The following is a 20,639-nucleotide window of genomic DNA, read 5'->3' on the forward strand; positions in this document are numbered from 1 at the left end:
CTTCAAGCACCCCATGCTCCGGTAACCCATTTTGCTCCAGCGTTCCTCTGTGTAGAGATGTTTATCTGTCAAGTGATCCTGTGCTGTTCGCCATCGCAGTATAAATGATGGTTTATTCTGTCCAGTGATGTAATTTGCCCCAGCCAGGGGAACCAAGATAGCAGCAGCCCCGTCCTCCCTTTAGCCGTGCAACCTGATGTATTATATCAGCATCCCCACCACCACAACTGAGGGCACTGAAGTTTAGAGGCAAATTATCTCCAGACTCTATTCTGCAATGTCAATGCTGGGACTTTATAGCCTCTCGCTCCCAGTTACCCGTGGCTGTTATAATGTATAGCCTGACTAATCTTTGCTGGAGTCAGTTTCATCTGATTTACTGTTGCTGACCGTTGCTTGTTTCTGAGCCTGAGAGTTTATGCCGCCTGGACCGACCTTTTGCCTGATTTCCTGTGTATGACCTCTGCTCTGTATTCTCGACTTGTCTTTCTTGGAATTGGTACTGCTATCTGTGCGCTCCTGGTCCTCGGCCAGCCCTTCCTTAGACACCATCCCTAGTGCACTAAGTTCTGGGGCAACCGAGTGCTGGGAGACGCAGTTGCTGGACCAGGGAGTACCGTTGCTGGACCAGGGCTTTATACCCTTAGGGAACCTTTTGGGTTTCAGTGACCCATGTGCTTCAGTGACCCCTATGCTTCAGTGACCCCTATGCTTCAGTGACCCATGTGCTTCAGTGACCCATGTGCTTCAGTGACCCATGTGCTTCAATGACCCCCTGTGCTTCAATGACCCTTTGTGTTGCCTCTCAATGTGCTGGGAAGGTGCATTTTGGGTGCAAAATGGATGGCAATGAAGCCCTCTAATGCACTATTAGAAACCAGCAGGAGATTTTTTTGAACTGCTACAAATTTTGGCTGTAAATAAATAATTCTATATTACAAAACATGTTTGGAATTTATTTTAATTTCATAATAGAAGATGGCAGATGAATAAAAAAGTGTTTTTCGCGCATATTAGTTTTCAGTAATGAAAATTAAATGAGTAAAAAGTTGTATTTACGATTTGTTTAATGGTTTCTGTGGGTGGTCTCAGGATTCCTCTCTGCAGGAATAGATCACCCCTCATTTCTATTTGTAATTTTTTTTTTTTTAATTAAAGTTGATTTATGTTTGAATTATATATCATCTCACAATGGGTATTTCCATTGATTACAGGGTGCAGAATATAACAACATAATATAACAACTATATACCAATATAACATTGCCTCTGGAATTCTAGCGAAAATGTCCTCGATGTTCCGATGGTTTTGCGAAATTCCGGCAAAATTTAGCGAAGCCATCGGAAATCACTATAGCAGGATTATTACGGCTGCATTCATAAATACAGCTGTGGGAATCCTCCTGTCAGTAAGCAATCCCCGGGCACTACAGCTCAGAGTGAGGGCAAGCCTTCATTCTAACCTGTAGTGCCCGGGGATCCCTCACTGAGAGGAGGATTCTTACGGCTCCATTTATCAATGCAGGCACGATACTCCTCCTCTCAGAGTCCCGAGTCATGTGGCTTGCATTTATCAATGAACATGGCCGTGGGAAAAATCTGAGGATTATTCCCATGCTGCATTCATTAATGAGCAGCCAGCGAGACTCACACAGTATTCCTAGAAAGAGAAAATCTATCCAAGAACATATTTGGTTGTAACATTATGGTTTGTTTTATTGCCCTTGTCATTTTGTGTTGGAGATGGTTCACGTTGACTCGGTTGGTGTTTTATAGCTCTTTTTCAAAACATTCTAATTCCTCCTGATGAAGTAGATTTTTTTGCAAAACACATATGAATTTGTGTGATATACATATGGGAAATTGAGTTCCAGAATAATTCATCTGTATGTAACTCCAGCTTTTAAATATGATTGTTTCCTTTGTATGTATCATGACTACATCATAATAATGTTTTAATAAGTTATTAATAAATTTGTTTCTTTTACATCTTTACTGTATCTTCATGCTTTAAAAGTCTTGCCAAAACTTTTCTTTCTTTTATGATTTATATTGTACTAAAGAGATGACACATACTTTATAAAATTCAGGCAAAAGAAAGTTCTGAGTCAGATTACCCCTATTGACATGTTGTCCACCATGTGAATATGAAATGGTGTTGCCTGCTGTACTGACCAGGGTAACATCAGGATGTTTGTAGATAAAGAATTCTTTAAAGTCAAGCTATGGTAAATCTCAAATTTTATTTATTGTTATTTTAAAAAATCCCCCAAAATTGGTAAAAAAAAGTGCAATGTGAACTATCCCATATGAGGGAGATGTCGTCTATGTACCTGTGCCATACCACAATGTGGCCCTGGAATATGGAGGTCTCCTCTGAAACAAACATTTCCTTTTCTCCTCTCCCCTAGTACTAGTTTGCATACAAAAGTGGACATGTAGTGCCCATCATTACCTCCTGCTCTTGGAGGTATAATTGGTAATCAGAAATGAAAATATTATGAGTGAGGATAAACCCCAAGAGAAGCTCACGATCAATATTCTGAAGTCAAAGTGTAAGAACAGATTTTGATGGGAATCCAGTTTTTCTACAAGATTTTTTTTGGGGTGTGGATGGAAACCCATAGAAACTCATGGAGAGCATTCAAACTTTAGCATATGGAATGATCTGATTGGTAAATAGTCACGTCAAATTAATTTGTAAGGGGCTATTGTGGTTGAATATAAAGGCAATTGATGATTATACAATGGGGACGTGGAACATAAAATCTTGCTTGCTTCTCTACACATCTTCAAATATTCAAAGAATATTCAAGCACAGAAAAGACAGGAGATTACCAGTGCCAGATCAGTGCCGGTGATATCAGTGATCCCATCACTCTAAATGTTACATGCAGTAAGTTTTATAATTATCTCCATAATTCTATCCTATGTTGTCTGTACTCACACCTACCTGCTGCAAAGTCACACTACTTACCTACAAAGCTGCTAATGCTTTATTCATATATACAATGTCTTACAGATCATGTCATTCTGCAGAGACCTCCCTCTGTAATTTATGAAGTAGACCCCCTAACTCTGAGAAGTCATCATAATGATTTATTTGGTTTTAAAACAAAATTCTACAAGGACAATGAAGAGATAAAATCCCAGTTCCCTGACTCTGAGTTCCGTGTTCATAAAGTCGATCTAAACACAGCTGGAAGTTACAAATGTACTAAAATAGTAAAATATCCATGAATTTCTAGTGACTGGAAGTTCTCAGATACATTCGGGTCTGTCTCTGTGAAAGGTGAATTCCCTTGGTGGGGATGGTTCGGGGATCTGGGGATACAGAACTGCAGTAGGAAGAATCGGAATGAACTGGTGATTTTCGGAAAATTGCCTTAACCACGAGCTGAGAAATGTTTGGCATTGCATTGATTTGTGCATTTGATGTTCATAACAATGGTCAGCTTTTGATTGACAGGTGATTTAGCATCTATTGTATACTAACAGTAGCAGCTGCATTGGAATAAGAGCTGAGGTTGGTGGGAAACCATTACATTAGGCACAAAAGGTGTATAGAACCATGATGGACCCCTCATAATGGGCCCAGTAGGGGTACAGATCTGGAAACTGAGATTGAAGAACCCCTAATATTAGATACACTAGTTGTACAGATCTAATAGAATCCTCAAGAGAAAGATGACTGTCTGTGATTTAATTCTGCAACCTCCACCAAACGTACTGACCGTATTGGTCTGCTCATTTTTTATGCTCTGCCTCCATACATTGTCTTTGTGCAAAGATTTTTTATACAGTATGTTCCCAAAATGGTGTTGAGGTTTTGAGCCGAATTTCCATCAGAAACACTGTCCTCATACAGTATAAACATTTTCTCCATGTTCACGTGGGTACTTCTTAAGTTCTCTGGTCTCATTTAATGATGCATACAGGTAGCTGACATCAGACCAGTGTTGTAGCTGTATGGAAGTGGTACATAAATTCAATGTATTATACAGTTTTTTAAAACAATAAATAGGTAACATTTAGACAAGGGTATAAAAAAAAAGAATACAAAGCTTTAAACAACAATAACAACATGAATAATGTAAAATGAGAAAAATAATCTTCTTCAGGTAGGCCATTCAGACCTGGAGTTTTTCCTGGTGGAAGAGAGTTTAGGGTTCACGCTTGTTCTGAAATATCAAGGGGGCATTGAAAAACTCCTACAATAATAAGATTTGGGTATTGTCCTGAAAAGAGTAGTTCCAAGATTTTTAATAAAAGTGTACATTGGGTTCAGTGGGGGCATTAGTTAAGAAGGGAAAATACTCTGCCTCAGGTTTCACCTAAAGCACTACTTACTGAGAACATGGGTATAATCTAGCAGCTGAAAAGTCAGCGGTTCCAGAAGATGATGGCTACTGCCCTATTTTTAGTGTAAGAGGCAGAACTCTCCTACCCACGGACCTGGGATAAAAGCATGTCAGATTTTGATATGAGTTTCCGAAGGAAGATCACATCTGGATGGAAATTACGAAGGTGAGCTGTCACCACGGAATGTATGAGACCCGCACATTCCAGGACACAAAGAGCGCTTTGAGTGTTGGAAGTAGCTGGTAGGGGGATGGCAGTCATTTTTTATTCTAGAGGCTGGGGATAATCAGGAGTGAGGTGGTATTTAAGGCCTTGCTCGTCATTGTGTAAATAAAAGGGAGAGGTAACAATGCTGTGAAGAAAAAAAGGGGCTAAGTACAGTCCTGAAGGAGAAAAATATCATGTTTGGTACAATGGTATCCCTAAAGGTTAAATTTTTTTTTTCAACTAATACAATTTTTTTCATTTGATAGGAATTAAAGAGGTGTAGGGATCGTACAGTGCCATAGGGTTACCCTGATTCACAGTTTGTCTGGATAGAATTTCGCTACATGAGGTCAGAGTGGCGGTTCCTGTTTTCTAAGTCTATATACCTATCTGATAGGGATGAGAGTCAAGCTTTTTGCAGAGTAATGTTAGATTATTATTCCAGAAGTGGGTTCTCTAAGATACGAGAGGAGTTCTTGGATACTTGTTGGACAGTGATGTCAATGGAGAATTGAAGAAGAACACTTTCTGTTAAATTATGGTGGTAAGAGGTTGTAAACCTCTTCGCTGTGGTGCTGAGTATATGTTGAGCCATAGATGTGGAAGGTTCTATACATGAAGGATGCCAAGGGGTCGTTATAGAAGGGAAAATGAGGGGGAGAACTTGAAAGTGAGTTGTAATATGGAAAGCGAGAGCAGATTTAGATTCCCATTGTAGTAGGTGTAGATCTTACTACTTGGCTAAGATCACTTCCAGGTAGCATGCACCAAGGAAATGAGCACCAACCAAGTGTATTCAGCAACAGCAAAGGAAGCTTGGCTAAAATCAATCGGCCATCTTGGCCTCCTTCCCTGGAATATTCAATCTTAAAGTTTTAACTTTTTATTGTAATTTTATTTTGGTATTTGCAGAAAATTGATGAAACTATAAATACAAACCGAATTTGTTCACAATATAGTATATCCCATATCTATTAATATGGCACGGTTATCCCTTCCCTTTCTAGAGCTTTTCACTTTTCTGAAAACAAAACAAGTTAACAAGTTAAAGGAAGGAGGTGACATAAGTGTGACCTGTGACACCAAACTGGATCCTGGGAATTATATCTGTGAAGTGAGGACAGAGATGGGTTCAATGTCCAGGTAGAGAGTAAGTGTTTTAAAACTGATCCTATCACTTTAATGTATTTGGTAATTGGTTACTCATTATTCAAGAGATCCGTTTTTAGTTTTGGGTAGTTTGAATTGGTTAAGTTTTCTAAAAGCTTCATATTTCTTGAGTTATCATTCATCTGCACCAACATCCTGAGATCCTCCTAAAGCATTTCAGTATTTCTATTAGAATTTGTTTTATATAACTAACACTAGATCAGAACCTTTGACCAACCATGGAGGGAATGGATGATCAGAACTGGGATCTCAGGTGAAGATTTCCCTGATAATAATGACAATTTCTTAAATACTTTCGTAAATACTGTTGTAGGACTGGAAGACAATGAAGAACCCAATTTATAGTGTACAAGACCAAAAACCATAGAAAAATAACGTTAGGTGTCATCTCTTCATCCTCATCTCTTGTGGCTCAGTATTACCTTGAGGAACAATTGCTGGGTGTGTAGAAGATGTAGAAATATTTTATTTTGATCTAGGGCTGTACCTATGCAATTATTGTTATGTTTCTAATCTGCAATTTGTTCCTCTGGTTCCTCTAGTGATACAAAAACCAACAACTTTCTTTTACAATATTTTATTAAATATTTTGGACAGTTGGTAGGGTTGGCCTCATGATGGGTTCATTGACCTCTCCAGATTTAGTTATGTCCTTGTTCTTCATTGACCACAGATCGTCAGCACATGTTCAGTTACTCTGGCAGGGTTGTTGGATAGCAAGTCCAGGTCATATATATAGTTTATAGAAAATTTAAAATGTTGTGTGTTTCTTGGTATAAATCACATCCTTGCCCTCAGTTTGTAACATGTGCATTTTCCTCTTGTTTTACCAACCATATTCATTCTATTTTCCCACAGGCAGAACATTCTTTGTTACCGTCCTTACCTTGGCCATAGTTGGGGGTCTTCTGCTTTTTGACCTTACTGCTGGCTTAATCTTGAGGTGTAAAACGAGAAAAGAATCGGCTGCTTCAGGAGAGGATTGCAATGGGTATTGCAGGAGGGCCATGTTATCATCAATATGCGAGAATATCTGTGATATCTAAATCCAAAAAGAGAAATTTCATACATTGCAGCTTACCAGTTCCTAGATATGGTGACTACATGAATTTTACTTGTTCCGGCTGATAACATCGCCATATACAGAAAATACATGTTGATCATGCTGGAAATACGGTGTATTTGTTACTTCACCCAAGATGAATTGAAATTACAAACCTTGTTCTGATCTTTCCTAGCCCCTCTATTGAAGGTCCGCTTGTATCCCAACTCAGAAGAGCAGTGTAGGGTGACAACGTTACTCCATTTGAGATACTGAGTATTGAGTGAATGTTGTCAGGTTAGTATAGCCATTCTCAACCAGGGTTCAGTGCAACCTTTGGGTACCTCTATTGATTGAAGGGGTTTTCTTGAACTTTGGCAGATTGACCTTCCTTGTGATGGTGACCTCATGACCATTGGCATACCACAGAGTCACTAGCATGACACCAAAGCTATATGTAAGACTGAGTTCTTTCCTCTGACCACCAAAGGAAAGTAGACTTTTTTCAAATACCTCCTATGGTTTTTGTAGGTGCCACCCAAGACCTGAAAATTGTCCCTACTATAGTCACATGTCATTTACACAGTCAAAGGCCAATTATAGGAAGAAGTCAAATAACCTAACTATATATTTGGGGATGTTAGAGGAAACCACAATTCCAGCAGGAAACCCATGGAAACATGGGGTGTACATATAAACTCCATGCAGATAGTGTCACAGTGGGGTATCAAACTCATATAGCAAGCCAGCAGGTGAATGTTGCGCTGATGGATGGACTGATACTTTAGGGTGGGCTGTTATCTGATCACCTTGTTGTCTTTCAATATGTTTACTAACTAATTGTGAAATTGTGTTTGATTTTTAAGCAGTTAGCAAAGAACACCTAGACCTACAGGATGTTTCTTACACCTACCTAAAAATAAGTCCCTGGCCTAAAGGTAAGTAAAAATTTTGGAGCAGAAATGTGTTTGCCAAAAATTTTTTAAACTGACTGGTTTTGTGTTGAGGCTTTGCCCCCGGAAGGTGCAACGGCAGGCTGCTGGTTACCAGAGCACCCTACATGGGCCCATAACCTAGTGGCCACTAGACTAATTTGTTTCAGGGAGAACACCAGCTCTCAACCCCCAGACTCCGCTAACCAGGGGTGAAGGGAATAGATGACCTTGGTGTAGGAATAGCCTAACATTCTGTAAGGTGTGCAAATGGCAGGCCAGGGTTGGAAACAAAAAACTGTGGCAAGAAACAAAGACAAGATGGTGCAAGGACAGGGCAGGCAGCAACAGAGAATAACGGTTGAGATGGTCCAAGTTCAAGGCAGGAGGAAGACAAGAAGCAGAGTCGAGCTCAGGCCGAGATCAGGCATACAGGAAGCAATCAGGCAAAGTTTAGCCAGGTAAATTCACAGATAATATGCTGAGGATCCAACAACCAAACTAGAACTGTAGAGGTTTAAATAAGACCAGCAGCAAACAGTAGGACAGGATCATGACCAATAACAAATTTGCTCATTGGTTGCAAGACAAACTCCCTAATCCTAAGCCAGCTGCACACAGTCCTGCGGGGATGCAGAAATTACCAGAATGCATATGACTATACAATGGATCTTCAGGTGGAGTGGTAACAGTTTGCCTTTAAAATTTCTGTAATATATACCTCCGTTAGGTCCTCAATCTCTACAATAACACCTTCAGTACAATATCTTGTGCTGGGGTTACATGAATCTACATTAGCTGTTCAGGAGTCAGCAGTCACTGATTTTGTGATGGGGTGCTGAGAAGTTCCAGGCTTTGCCCCTTCCATGTGAAATAGAAAAATGAGTGTGGGGGCATATGACAGCCTAATATCTTAGTATGTAACTGTGCAAATATCAGGGAAGCTGTGATGGCAGAGGCACAAGCAAGTTTCACGTCGTTGGAGTTACGGGCCGTCATGAAGTTTTTGTTTCTCCAGGGAAAGTCAGCAAAGGACATTCACACTGAGATGTCACAAACACTGGGGGAGAAGTGACCTTCCTACAGCACTGTCACAACCCGGTTATCTCGTTTCAACACTGGGCATTTCACCGGTGAAGATGAGCCCCGTAGTGGGCGCCCCCCAACCTCAACTCACCCGGCAACCTACGATCTGTCCATGAGCTGATTATTGAGGACCGGCGCCCCCTCGTACACCAGTTATTTGCAAAAGAATACAAAAATATATCCTAAAAAATGTTATGTTTAATTCTACTTTATTATTATATTTTTTATCTTCTTATTATATTTTAATAAATTCTTATATTTATAATTCTGCCTATGATAGACATAATGATAAAATGTGATACAAACGTTTTTATTTCTTTGTTTTGCATTTTGGTTTCTATAGGAAATTAAATCAGAAATGTAAGTATGAAACTCATCTTACAAATATTTCAGGTTATTAGTATAACATAGCCAAAGCTATTTAAGCAACAGAAACAATACAGAGAGTTCTAGAAGATGCGAAGGTGATTCCTACAATAGGTGGAATATTATGAATTCATATCAGTGTCACTGAGGATCAGATCCTAATGATTCCCCTATAGCAATTTTCTAACAGAGTACACTGGAATCTTGCAATGTCATACTGCACAGGTATAAATAGCTCCGGCAGTCTAGTATAAGCAGCTGAGGATCAGATAATGCCGTACATTCTCCATGGGGCATTATTGGTGTTTCCTCTACAAAGACCAGACCCAACAACTTCAATACTACCAAGGACTATTAGACAAGTGCAATTTAAAGGGATTTCTAATACTGAGAAAAAAAAGTTGATCCTGAGATGGAGAGGTCAAAGGTCACCTGAGGTATGCAATGGATAGATAGATAGATAGATAGATAGATAGATAGATAGATAGATAGATAGATAGATAGATAGATAGATAGATGGATGGATAGATGGGACTGCTTTGATCATTGGCAGTGTTGGCATTCTTACATTGTAATGCTGAGTTTCACAGATCCTCTGCTTCCTCTTTTGCCTCTGAAAATGTGTCCATACATCCCTGGCGGTTGTTTCGTCAGATCACAAAAGGTCAAGCAAGAGCTAGCATACAGCAGAAAACTCTCCTGTCCCTTTTTTCCTGTCCTGGCCCTGGACTACCTCACTGAATAATCAGCATTGTGGTACCAGAGATCCTGATCTGAAGGAGACAGGTTAGCATTACTCTCTACAGGATGGCGTTATGGTGCTGTTGGGTTCCACTTTCTGGGCTCACTAAGCCTGCCTACTTATATTACCATGTCAGATGGATTTATAGGAATATTTTCTGCCAAAAAAGCACTCAGTTTTCCATAAATGAAAGTTAACGTAGGAACGATAAAACATGCTTTTTTTCCTACACAATCAGTGAGGTTATTTGTAAGGGAATATAGCTCATTAGCATCTAAATACTTACATTTACAATCATTTTTTTTGTATGATTACCAGCCCATGAGATTGCCTAGTGTCCTATACAGTACAATATAAAAGGCTGACGGATATTTGTACAAGGGTTAGGAGTGATAGCGAGCTAGTTGGTAATGTGCACACTGGCTGCAAAATATTTCTACTATACTTTGGAACTACCTAAAAGGTAACATTAACAATAGTAACATTGTAACATTTTTGCTAGTAAAAGCTGACCAATGGTTTCATTGTATCTTATGGTTTTAATGTATGTTATTCTTTTCATTAGTCTATGCCAAATGAGTGCCTGCACAGTGTCACTCGAATTTACCATAAAATTGAACCCCATGCAATACATTATTAGTAGAATGAAAGAAATTATGAGAAGAGAAAGACAATGCTAATTTATAGTGATCAGAACAAGTACATATAAAACCAAACTGTAAACAAGGAAAAGATAACAAGAATAAGAAGAAATAGGAAAATAGATTAACATAGGATAACAACAAAAAGTCACAAAATCCAATTCTATAGGTAAACTATCATCCACAAATATAGGTATAACTAATGGAGATGGTGACAAACCCGGGATTATTTAACCTACTATTAGGAACAGATCAGGTGGAATATTTCCAGCTTTCTAGTAATTTCAGCTGTTTGGTGGAGTTGAAGCACCATAGCATGAAATAGGATGGGGAAGTGATCTGGGGCCACCAATGCTAGTATTTCTGAGTGGTTAACATACTGTAAAAGTACAAAAGAACAAAACGCAGTTGATTTGATATTAAGAGATTGAACATGTGAAAAAAAGGTATACTCGTTTCTTTACAGTAATTCCTAGACTCCACACATTTGACCTGGTTTCTTAAAGCTCCCCTATACTGGAGAACATAGACTATCATGGGACAAGCCGCATGATCCAAGAATACCTGCAATGGTCCTTGTCCAGGATTGAAAACGTTTGCCAGCTAATAGCAATGGATTTTATGAAACCCATTTCAGTTTTCTTGGATAATCCAGGTTCTCCTATGATAGTCTAGCTTCTTATGTCTTGGAGAGCTTTATTAAACCATGCCCATCGTATTGGGAGTTCTGAGTGGACTGTCATATAAGATATGGATCTCCTAGAACAGGGGTAGGCAAACTCCGGCCTTTAGGCCAGATACGGCCTAGCCAGTAGTCTGTTCCGGCCTAATGCCCCCCGGTCCATCCAGCCTAATCCCGGCCGGCAGGGGTAGGCAACCCGCGGCTCCAGAGCCACATGAGGCAGTAAGGGGTAGGGGTACATTCCCTCTCCTACATATGCATTGCGGAAAAGAGGGATTTGCTTTCAGGGGCGTTCCTGGTGGGGGGTGTAGCCATCAGCACAAGATTCGAGAGAGAGTCCAGCCAAGCCTGCCTTCTTGACCTCCTAAAATGGCCAATTAGCCAAAGAAGTATGCTGACCCCTGTCCTAGCAGAACTGGCTATTATATTGAGATGGAATGACCTACGCTTGATTATTCATCTTCTATTTTCACAAGTCATGAGTTTTTTCACTTGTGAAATAGATATACTTAGAAATCAGGAAGCCAGAGGAGGGTTAGAACTTCTGCTAAAAAGAAAAAAGTTACAGTTTGCTCGTCCCAGCTACCATGCTAGACTTCTTTCTAATCATCTTCCTGTGTAAGTAAAAATAATTTTTTTTTTTTATTGTCGGCTTGAAACATTTCTTTAGAGTTGGTGTTAAATACATAAAACCACTCCTTGCTATGATATAACATGAAAACCAAGTCATTATAATTGGGACGACATGTGGACTATATATTGTATCTGGTGTGGGCTGAGTATGACGACCTGTCAGTCCTGGTGCTTTGGAAATAACAGAAGGGAGCTACAAAAGGCATCTGGGCGGAACATTTATTGACTGTTGTTTCTTGATAAGTATTAGTTGTAAGCTTTCTTTGTTGATTCCTCTCATTGACCTGAAAGGTTTGGTTTAAATTACTTAAGACAACAATGGAAGCCGCTGACTGTTATATCTAAAGTGTAGATAAAGGTCTTGATAATGCTAGGGTTGGGTACGAGGGTAGTGCCCTGGGTCTTCTCCCGAGTGCCCCTTGGCATTTAAATATTTTTTATGTTATATCCTCTTTTCCAGGGGTGCCCACACTTTTGCGGCTTGCAAGCTACTTTTTAAATTACCAAGTCAAAATGATCTACCAACAATAAAAACTTTGAAAGGCAGGGCTCTGCGAAATACTCGTGTTGCCTTTGCGATCTACTGGTAGATCGCAGTCCACCTGTTTGGGCACCCCTGATCTATTCCGGTATATTTAGGTCTTGTACCTTCACCTGTCATCTTATATAGAGAGGTCAGAGAGTCTGATCACACCATGACGTAGATGAATATTAGTCTGGTGGGGGAGTCTGGTGAATACATAGTTTAGAGTTTGGTTCCTCATTGACTGCAACTATATAAGGGGGAAGGGTTTGTCTAATGAGCAAAAAGAGCTTCATGAAGGTTGGAGTAGATGGAAGGTTACATCACTGACAACTTAGACAGCCCATAGACCATAGACATGTATGTCATTAATGGGTCCCCAGAGAAGCTCACAATCAATACTCTGAAGTCAGAGTGTACGGAAAGGTACGTTTTTGGGATGTGTGTGAAAAATGACTCCATTATAGGGAGAACATGCAAACTTCTCATAGGGAAGGATCTGATAGGTAAATAGACTACGTGTCTAATCTATTTATACTAGGACAGAATACATTGTGGAAACCACAAAATAGGGAAACCTCTGGTTGCTTATCTATGTCAGATTCAAGCCACAGCTTTGGTTTTCCATGCTTACTTGTCATCTAGTATTGTTAATATGACCTTGTATGACATACTATTCAGCCCCCTACCAAGTTTATTGTCATATTAATTCAGAAAAAGAAGGATATCTGGTCTTCTTCTATTGGATTGTAAGCTCTTCGGGGTCCTCTGCTCATCCTGTATCACTATCTGTATTAGTCTGTCATTTGCAATCTCTATTTAATGTACAGCGCTGTGTAATATGTTGGAGCTATAAAAATCCTCTATATTAATAATAATAATATTAATATTATTAATAATAATAACACGTAACAAGAGAATAGAAATGACTGGAATACATCAGATTTAATGACATATTGTGCATGATATTTCTAAAAAGTGCATTTTGTCTTTTCAGCTTTGAACATTTTAAAACCTGGTAAGTACAGAAATATCTGATAAATAAAAATAATAATTTAAAATGAAATGAATGTTTTCTGGAAATCTTTGTGAAGAGTTTGGGCCATTGTTCAAAACATTTAATGTTGTCTGTAGTTTTGCATTGACTGAGGGAAGGCATTTCAATATCAGCCCAGGTTATTCACAATTTGCACACAAGTGAACGCTCCTAGTGCTGTGATTTTATTTTGGATTTGAACTCAAATCATCTCATCTTAAATGTTCAGAGGTACATTTTTAAATATACTTTGTATATTTCATAGAAGTCCATTGTTGATTGTTGTTGGAGGGCTTGTAGGCAAGTTACATTCACCCTAATGACACAGGTAGATGGACACAGTTGTGGGGCATCTTTATAAATACTCACCCGTGAGCAGAGGCTTTACCACTGACATTCTATAAACCTTCCCATTGCTGGTGTCTTAGCATCCCATTGTGCCCCTTTTTTTCTTTGATGATCGGGTTAATCCTTCAACCTCCTGGAATACCAAGATGGAATACCTGGAAGGCAGCAGATTCCCTACAAAGCTCACATCCTGCAGTCTTGCTGCAACTCATTGGAGGTCCAAGTATAGAAAACCAGGAATAGACAGCCAGGTCCCAAGGACACCTTCAGGAATAAAGATGGCACCACAGGACTTGAGTTTATTTGGACGGTTGTTACTGGAAAACAAATTCATCATAAAATATGTCTAACTATCTGTGTTTTGTTGGAAACTGCTATGTATGTGTTATGTGTGAGCTCCTCTCTTCTATAGGAGGTGCCATTAGACCGGTGGTGTCCCTCGCACCCAACTGGGGGAATATAATACAACGTGACACTGTGACCCTAATGTGTAATGTACCACCTACTGCACCAGAGGAACCCCGCACCTACCAGTGGTACAAAGATAAGAGACCATTAGATGGAGATCAGCAGACCCTGGAAATACAATCTTCAGCCATAATGGACACAGGAGATTACCAGTGCCAGATCAGTGCCGGTGATATCAGTGATCCCATCACTCTAAATGTTACAAACAGTGAGTTATTTGTCTCCATAAATCTATTCTATGTTGTCTGTACACACCTACCTGCTGCAAAGTCACACCACTTACCTACAAAGCTGCTTCCAATGATTATGTGTATTCATATATACATTTCTTTTCCAGCTTATCTCATCCTGCAGAGACCTCCCTCTGCCATTTATGAAGGAGACCCCCTGACTCTGAGATGTCATCATAATAAAGAATTTGTTGGCTTTAAAGCACATTTCTACAAGGATAATAAAGAGATAAAATCCCAGTTCCCTGACTCTGAATTCCATGTTGATAAAGTAGATCTAAACACAACTGGACGTTACAAATGTACTAAACTAATAACATCTCCTGGTAATCCTGGTTACACCGAGTTCTCGGATGAATTCTCTGTCTCTGTGAAAGGTGAGTCCTATGGTTGCGATGGTTTGGAGATATGGGGATGGAGAGCTTCTGTGAAGGAGTAGCAATGAGCTGGTGATTTTTATAAAAGTAAATTCACAATGAGTAAATTTAGAAATTACCATGAAAATATTGCCATTGAGAGAACTCTGTATAATGGGTGCAGCAGGTGAATGAATTGGGGAACTCTCAGGGATCTCTCTAATAGAATCCCCGAGAGAAAAAAGACTGTCTGGTGGCTTACATTTTCCAACCTCCACCAAAAATATAGTGTTGGTGGAATAGCTCACTATTCGATTCGGGAGCTATTCGCTCAAATATAGCAAAAAAATTCGGGTGGTCGAACATCGAATTCGAACACCTTTATAGTCAATGGGGGAAAAATTCAGGGTTTGTTTCAGCACTGTGTAGAGCTTCTACAGCCTCCATACAGATGTAAAAAGATACATTATAAAAGGATACATAAAAAGATACATTGTAAAAAGATACATAAAAAGATACATTGTAAAAGGATACATAAAAAGATACATTGTAAAAAGATACATTGTAAAAGGATACATAAAAAGATACATTGTAAAAAGATACATAACACTATTACATATGGAGGCTTTTTCAAGCGTTTTTAAGCTTTTATGAAAGCTTCTATTAAAAACAATGGGGGCTTTTATAAACATTTTTAGCAGGACTTTGGAATCTGGAAGCCCCCTTTAATAAGGAGACCCCCAGATAAAGTTCCCACGGTCCAGAAATCCCACATGATGATTCATAATGTCATTGTTGGATAACCTGTAAAAAATAAAAAAAGAACAAGTTTAAAATAAAAAACACATATAAAAAAAAATTTAGAAAAAAAAATTTTTTTTTTTCCTCCCGAATTTTTGCTGTCGAATGCACCAAAATTCGGGTCGGGTCTACCCCAATTTGAACAGCCATATTTGGGTCGAATATAGGGACAACCCGAATTCAAACATCAACACTAATCCTGACAAACATAAGGGACGGCTATTCCTTTATGCTCTATCTTCATAGTTTATCTTTATGCAGATTCTGCATTGGTTCCCCAGATAAGTGCCAAGGTTTTTAGCTGAATTCCCATCAGATACACTTTCTTATCTCCCCATGTTAAGGTGGGTTTTCATTTTGTTCATTCAATGACCAGCTTTGTCCCTGTATAGATGAGGCCAGTACATCAGAATTATAAACCTTTTTCTAATTATTTGATTGGGTAATTGTAGAAAATTATAGAAACTATAAACAGACTTAGAATTTGTTCATGATGTAGCAAATTCCAAATCCAGTAATTTGTCATTATCATCCTTTCCTCTTCCAGAGCTTTTCTCCTCTCCTAAAATGAAAGTGACCCCTCACATGGTATTAGAAGGAGGTGACATGACGGTGACATGTGACACCAGGCCGGATCCCCTCAGGGGCGGTACAAAGCTGCAGTTTTCTTTCTTCCGAAATGGACAGACTGTGCGGGGATTCAGTGAATCTGATACATACAGAGTGAAATCAGCGCAGCAGGAGGATTCTGGGGAATATACCTGTGAAGTGAGGACAAAATCTGGCACTGTGAGGAAGATTAGTGATGGGTTCAATGTCCAGATAGAGAGTAAGTGTTTTAATACTGATCCTTTCGCCATCTTGTATTTTTTAATTGGTTATCCTTTAAAGTAATATTTTTTATTAGGATTGGTTTTATGTGACTGACAATAGACCAGAACCCGTGAGCCACCATGGAGGGAATGGAAGATCACAACTGGGAACTCTGATGTTGATTTTTCTGTTAATAATGAAAGTTTTGGTTAAATTGATCCTTTATAGCAAAACATTGGACTTTCATTAATACTGCCGTAGGACTGGGAGACAATGAAGGACACAACTAATCGTGTTCAAGACCAAAAACCATGGAAGAATAGCGTTAGATATCATCTCTTCAGCTTCATCTCCCGTAGCTCATTATAACCTTGATGGACAAGTGCTGGTTGTGTGGATGTGAAGATCATTTATTCTGGGCCTGGGCAGTACCTATGCATTAGGAGACCCAATGGGCAGAAGGGACCCAATCGGTTTAGTTATGTCCTTGTTCTTCACTGGCCATAGACCCTCAGCACATGCAATGCTCATATGCTCTGTATCTACTGGTGGGGTTGACAGATGGCAAGTCCAGGTCCCAGTCTTACTTTTTTAGGAAATAGGAAAATGTTGTGGGTTTCTTGGAATATATCCTTACTTCATCATCTTTTTCTACAGGCATAACTTTCTTTATTACCACCCTTACCTTGGCCATAGTTGGGGGTCTTCTGCTCATTGTCCTTTCTGCTGTCATTATCTGGAGGTGTAAAAAGAGAAAAGAATACGCTGCTTCCAACCAACAACCAGTTCCCGAGACAATGGGTAACAATGTTTCATATACCGGTATTTTATTTCATTCTATATATTGCAACCCACCGGTTCTTAGATATGGTGGCTAGAATCATTTTAATTGTTCAGGGTAATAACATTTCCAAAAAATACATGCTGATCATACTAGAAATGCAGATTTTTTTTTGTGATTTCCCATGAGGTGAACCAAAGTCACAAACCGTGTCATGTTCAAGGGTCCAAATTAGGAGGACAGTCTCGGCTGGCAACTTTAGAAAAAGTTTATTGAGTGAAGGTTGTCAGTCTCGTACAAGGATTCTTCTCCACGGTTTAGTGCAACCATTGGGTTCCGCCAATAGTTCTCCTGAGTTTTGATTGGTTTACCTGTGATGGTGAACCCATGGTTTCATGGACAATGCCATTTTGCAGAGTCGGGAGAATCATACCAAAGCTCGTTCTTAGCTATCTGTTGAAGCTCACTTACCTCTGACCAACAATGTTAGGTGACCTTGTATGGTTTAGTAGGGATTTCTGTAAAATATTTCAAGGCTAAAAAGGTTGAGAAAGGCTGCTTATTTACATTATTATTATTAACGTATATTCTGCCATACAAAGTCCATAGTCATGTCACTGTCTCTCCAAGGGGCTCACAATCTCTACCATATGTCATATGTCATTACCATAGTCTCAAGCCATTTTGGCTTGTGGGAGGAAATCGATGTACCAATAGGAAATCCATGGAAACATGGGGGGTAAATATAGGCTCCATGAAGATGTCAAGGTGGCATATTGGTGTCCTAGAAGCCACGGAGGAACTAATCCCACCAGGCTCCAACTATACTTTTTAGATGGACTTGCTTTTTAAAGAAGACTGATGACCATGTTGTCTTTCAATGTATTTACTGATTAGGAAATTGTGTTTTATTCTTAAGCAGGAACCAAAGAAAACCCAGATCCACACGATGTCTGCTACACCTACCTAGAATTAAGTCACTTCCCTAAAGGTAAGTTTACATTTTTTGTGGTAGAAGTGTTTTTTCAAAATGTGGCTTTGGCTTTTACATTTCAATCATATAAAACTTCTTTCAGTGGTGAGTTTGTATATTAAGGTTCCCTAGTACAATGTCTATTGCTGCGAATATACTTTTGCTGTTTAGGAGTCATCAGTCACATATTATTATTATTATTATTACTATATTATTATTATTATTATTATTATTACTTATAATAGATATGTTGGTCTTCTTGCAATGTAATTTAATATATTTTTTCTATTTTGGTCTCCATAGGTAATAAACTACAGGTAAGTCATGTAAGTATAAAACTCATTTTTCAAACTCAATTTTAGATTGGTAGTTCGTCATTTTAAGCAGCAGCACAGAAAGATTTAGAAGATGAATAGATGGATCCCATGGAAGATATAACATTATTATGGGACACCTCCTCCCCCCCATAGCAATCTTATAACAGATTACCCTGGAATTTTATATTCTCAGTACTGCACAGTGATACATAGCACCTCTAGTAGTATAGGCAGCAGTACATCAGATAATGCCAAACACTATTACAAGTTCCCCTGCATATAATTAGACATGGAAACAATAGATAGATAGATAGAACATAATTACATAAATCCTGCTTCCTAACCATCATATGTTACAATTTTCTTCCAGGATGAGGAGTCCGTCACCTATGCTACTGTGAAGAATACTAATATATGAGGGCTCATTTGACATCTGGACCAGAGAATCTATTGAACGTGTTTCCTTCTGGTTGGAATGAGGGATGATCATTCCAATTTCGTGAAGTCAACTTTGTCATGAAATTTGGATTTTCACAAGTAGAGAAATTGTTAATGAAAATGGCTGCTGCCTACTTCCACTCTTTTGCATCCAGTTGAGTCTTCTCTGGATTAATTGCAATCATACCCCATACCTAATGCTAAAGTGAGCTCCGGGGATCTCTGCGGTTCATTGAGCTTTTGTGTGCACAGCAGGGATGTGTACTGGGAAGGGGCACTTGGGGTGCTATAAGATAGATGGCAATGCACTTTTGGAAACCAGTAAGAGATTTCTTTTACTGGTAAAATTGGGCTGTAAATAAATAATTTTATATTACAAAACAAACTTGGAATTTACTTTGATCACTTTATAGAAGATGGCAGATGCATATAAAAAATGTTTTTAGTGGTGTGCATAATGAAAAATGAAATAAAATTATTTCTAAATTATTTTATTGGTACTGACACAGTAAAGGTATTGCAAGACTTGGCAGGTGTTTACCACCACTTGTTCATCCATGTCAACTCACAGAAAGCAGTGCATGAGAACATGGGATCCACTGTGGAGGTCCATCAAGATCCGTCAACCAGTTTTCAAAACCGTCCTTTTGAACCTATTTCAATGATAAAGTATCACCTGTAGATGATAGAGTTTCTCTATCCAAGAACCCATAGTACAGTGCTGCAACAGCGATCACTGTTGCCATGCTGTGCTACTACTATGTGTTCTTGGATAGAGTTTCTCTATCCAAGAACACTGGTCATTACAGGTGATGAATGGGGACAAGGGAGAAATTCTATCCAAGAACACATAGTAGTAGCACAGCGTGGTAATTGCTGTTGCAAAGTTGTACTATGGGTTCTTGGATGGAGAAACTCTATCCAAGAACACATACACTAGTAAGGGGCTGCAAGAGCAATCTGATTGCTCTTGCAGCCCTTAAAAGACCCTAAAAAACACCCGACTTCTCGAACCATTGACTTCAATGGGGTTCGAATTCAGCATTTGATCTCCCGGACAATTTCTCACTATTTGTTTGAATAGCTGTCGAATCGAATAGTGAGATATTCGACCACCACTGCCAACTACCTGGTAATCGTGGAGCATCAAACCTCAATAATAACCAATGCTATGATTCCTTGGACATACACATGTCTATGAAAAATAGACATGGATGTGGAGAACAAATATTTTTTACTGTCTACTATCCCCATATTTGCAGTACTATCTGCAAACACAGGGACACATATGTTTGTGAAGTTGCAATGTATATACTGTGACCGTCCATCAGGTAGGAGGTGCTGGACTGCTTGGAGTTTAGTAAATGGTGTTTATACGGATTAAGGGACAGCTGTTCACTTTTGGTTCAGGTTATTTTTGAGCCTTTGCACTCCTATCATTAAGATACAACACATATCATGGAGATTATCCACTGAACACAGTAATGTTTGTGCATGTGTCAAAGGGAGAGAACAAACAAGAGAGCGCCATCCAGTGCTGGTTTTAGGTAGAGCAAACTGGCCATTTACCCACAGCCCTCACTTTCCCCGGAACTCACAATTGGCAATAGCAGGGGTCCAGGAAGTTGCAATTCTTCATTTTTGCCCAAGATGCCGTTTTGTCTAAAAATTCTCCTTTAAATTAAAAAAAAAA

At 39.1% G+C, this 20,639-nt stretch overlaps 1 protein-coding gene across 5 annotated transcripts; it reads left to right on the forward strand.

The window, feature by feature from the left end:
* Positions 1-11,751: 11,751 nt before the first annotated feature.
* LOC140342004 (high affinity immunoglobulin gamma Fc receptor I-like) lies at positions 11,752-19,331 on the forward strand. Of its 5 annotated transcripts, none has more exons than XM_072427988.1 (9): positions 11,752-11,847; positions 13,383-13,403; positions 14,182-14,445; positions 14,575-14,844; positions 16,172-16,453; positions 17,095-17,238; positions 18,138-18,209; positions 18,495-18,517; positions 18,879-19,331. In XM_072427988.1, exons 1-9 carry the CDS (start codon positions 11,817-11,819, stop codon positions 18,924-18,926), a joined length of 1,155 nt encoding a protein of 384 aa, XP_072284089.1. In that variant the 5' UTR covers positions 11,752-11,816; the 3' UTR covers positions 18,927-19,331. The 5 variants fall into 5 exon arrangements, with proteins under 5 accessions (XP_072284089.1, XP_072284091.1, XP_072284090.1 ...); XM_072427990.1 differs by having other exon boundaries at positions 18,495-18,508; XM_072427989.1 differs by having other exon boundaries at positions 18,141-18,209.
* Positions 19,332-20,639: the final 1,308 nt, after the last annotated feature.

Source organism: Pyxicephalus adspersus, chromosome 12 (genome assembly GCF_032062135.1).
Source record: "Pyxicephalus adspersus chromosome 12, UCB_Pads_2.0, whole genome shotgun sequence".
In the NCBI taxonomy this organism is placed as follows: domain Eukaryota; kingdom Metazoa; phylum Chordata; class Amphibia; order Anura; family Pyxicephalidae; genus Pyxicephalus; species Pyxicephalus adspersus.

What these genes read in the sequence shown, in the direction of transcription:
- LOC140342004 (XM_072427988.1), top strand. Translation starts at nt 11,817, where the DNA reads ATGCTAGACTTCTTTCTAATCATCTTCCTGT. An exon ending in ACCAGTTCCCGAGACAATGG is followed by an intron (nt 17,239 to 18,137) that starts GTAACAATGTTT and finishes TTTATTCTTAAG; the next exon opens with CAGGAACCAAAGAAAACCCA. An exon ending in ATTAAGTCACTTCCCTAAAG is followed by an intron (nt 18,210 to 18,494) that starts GTAAGTTTACAT and finishes TGGTCTCCATAG; the next exon opens with GTAATAAACTACAGGTAAGT.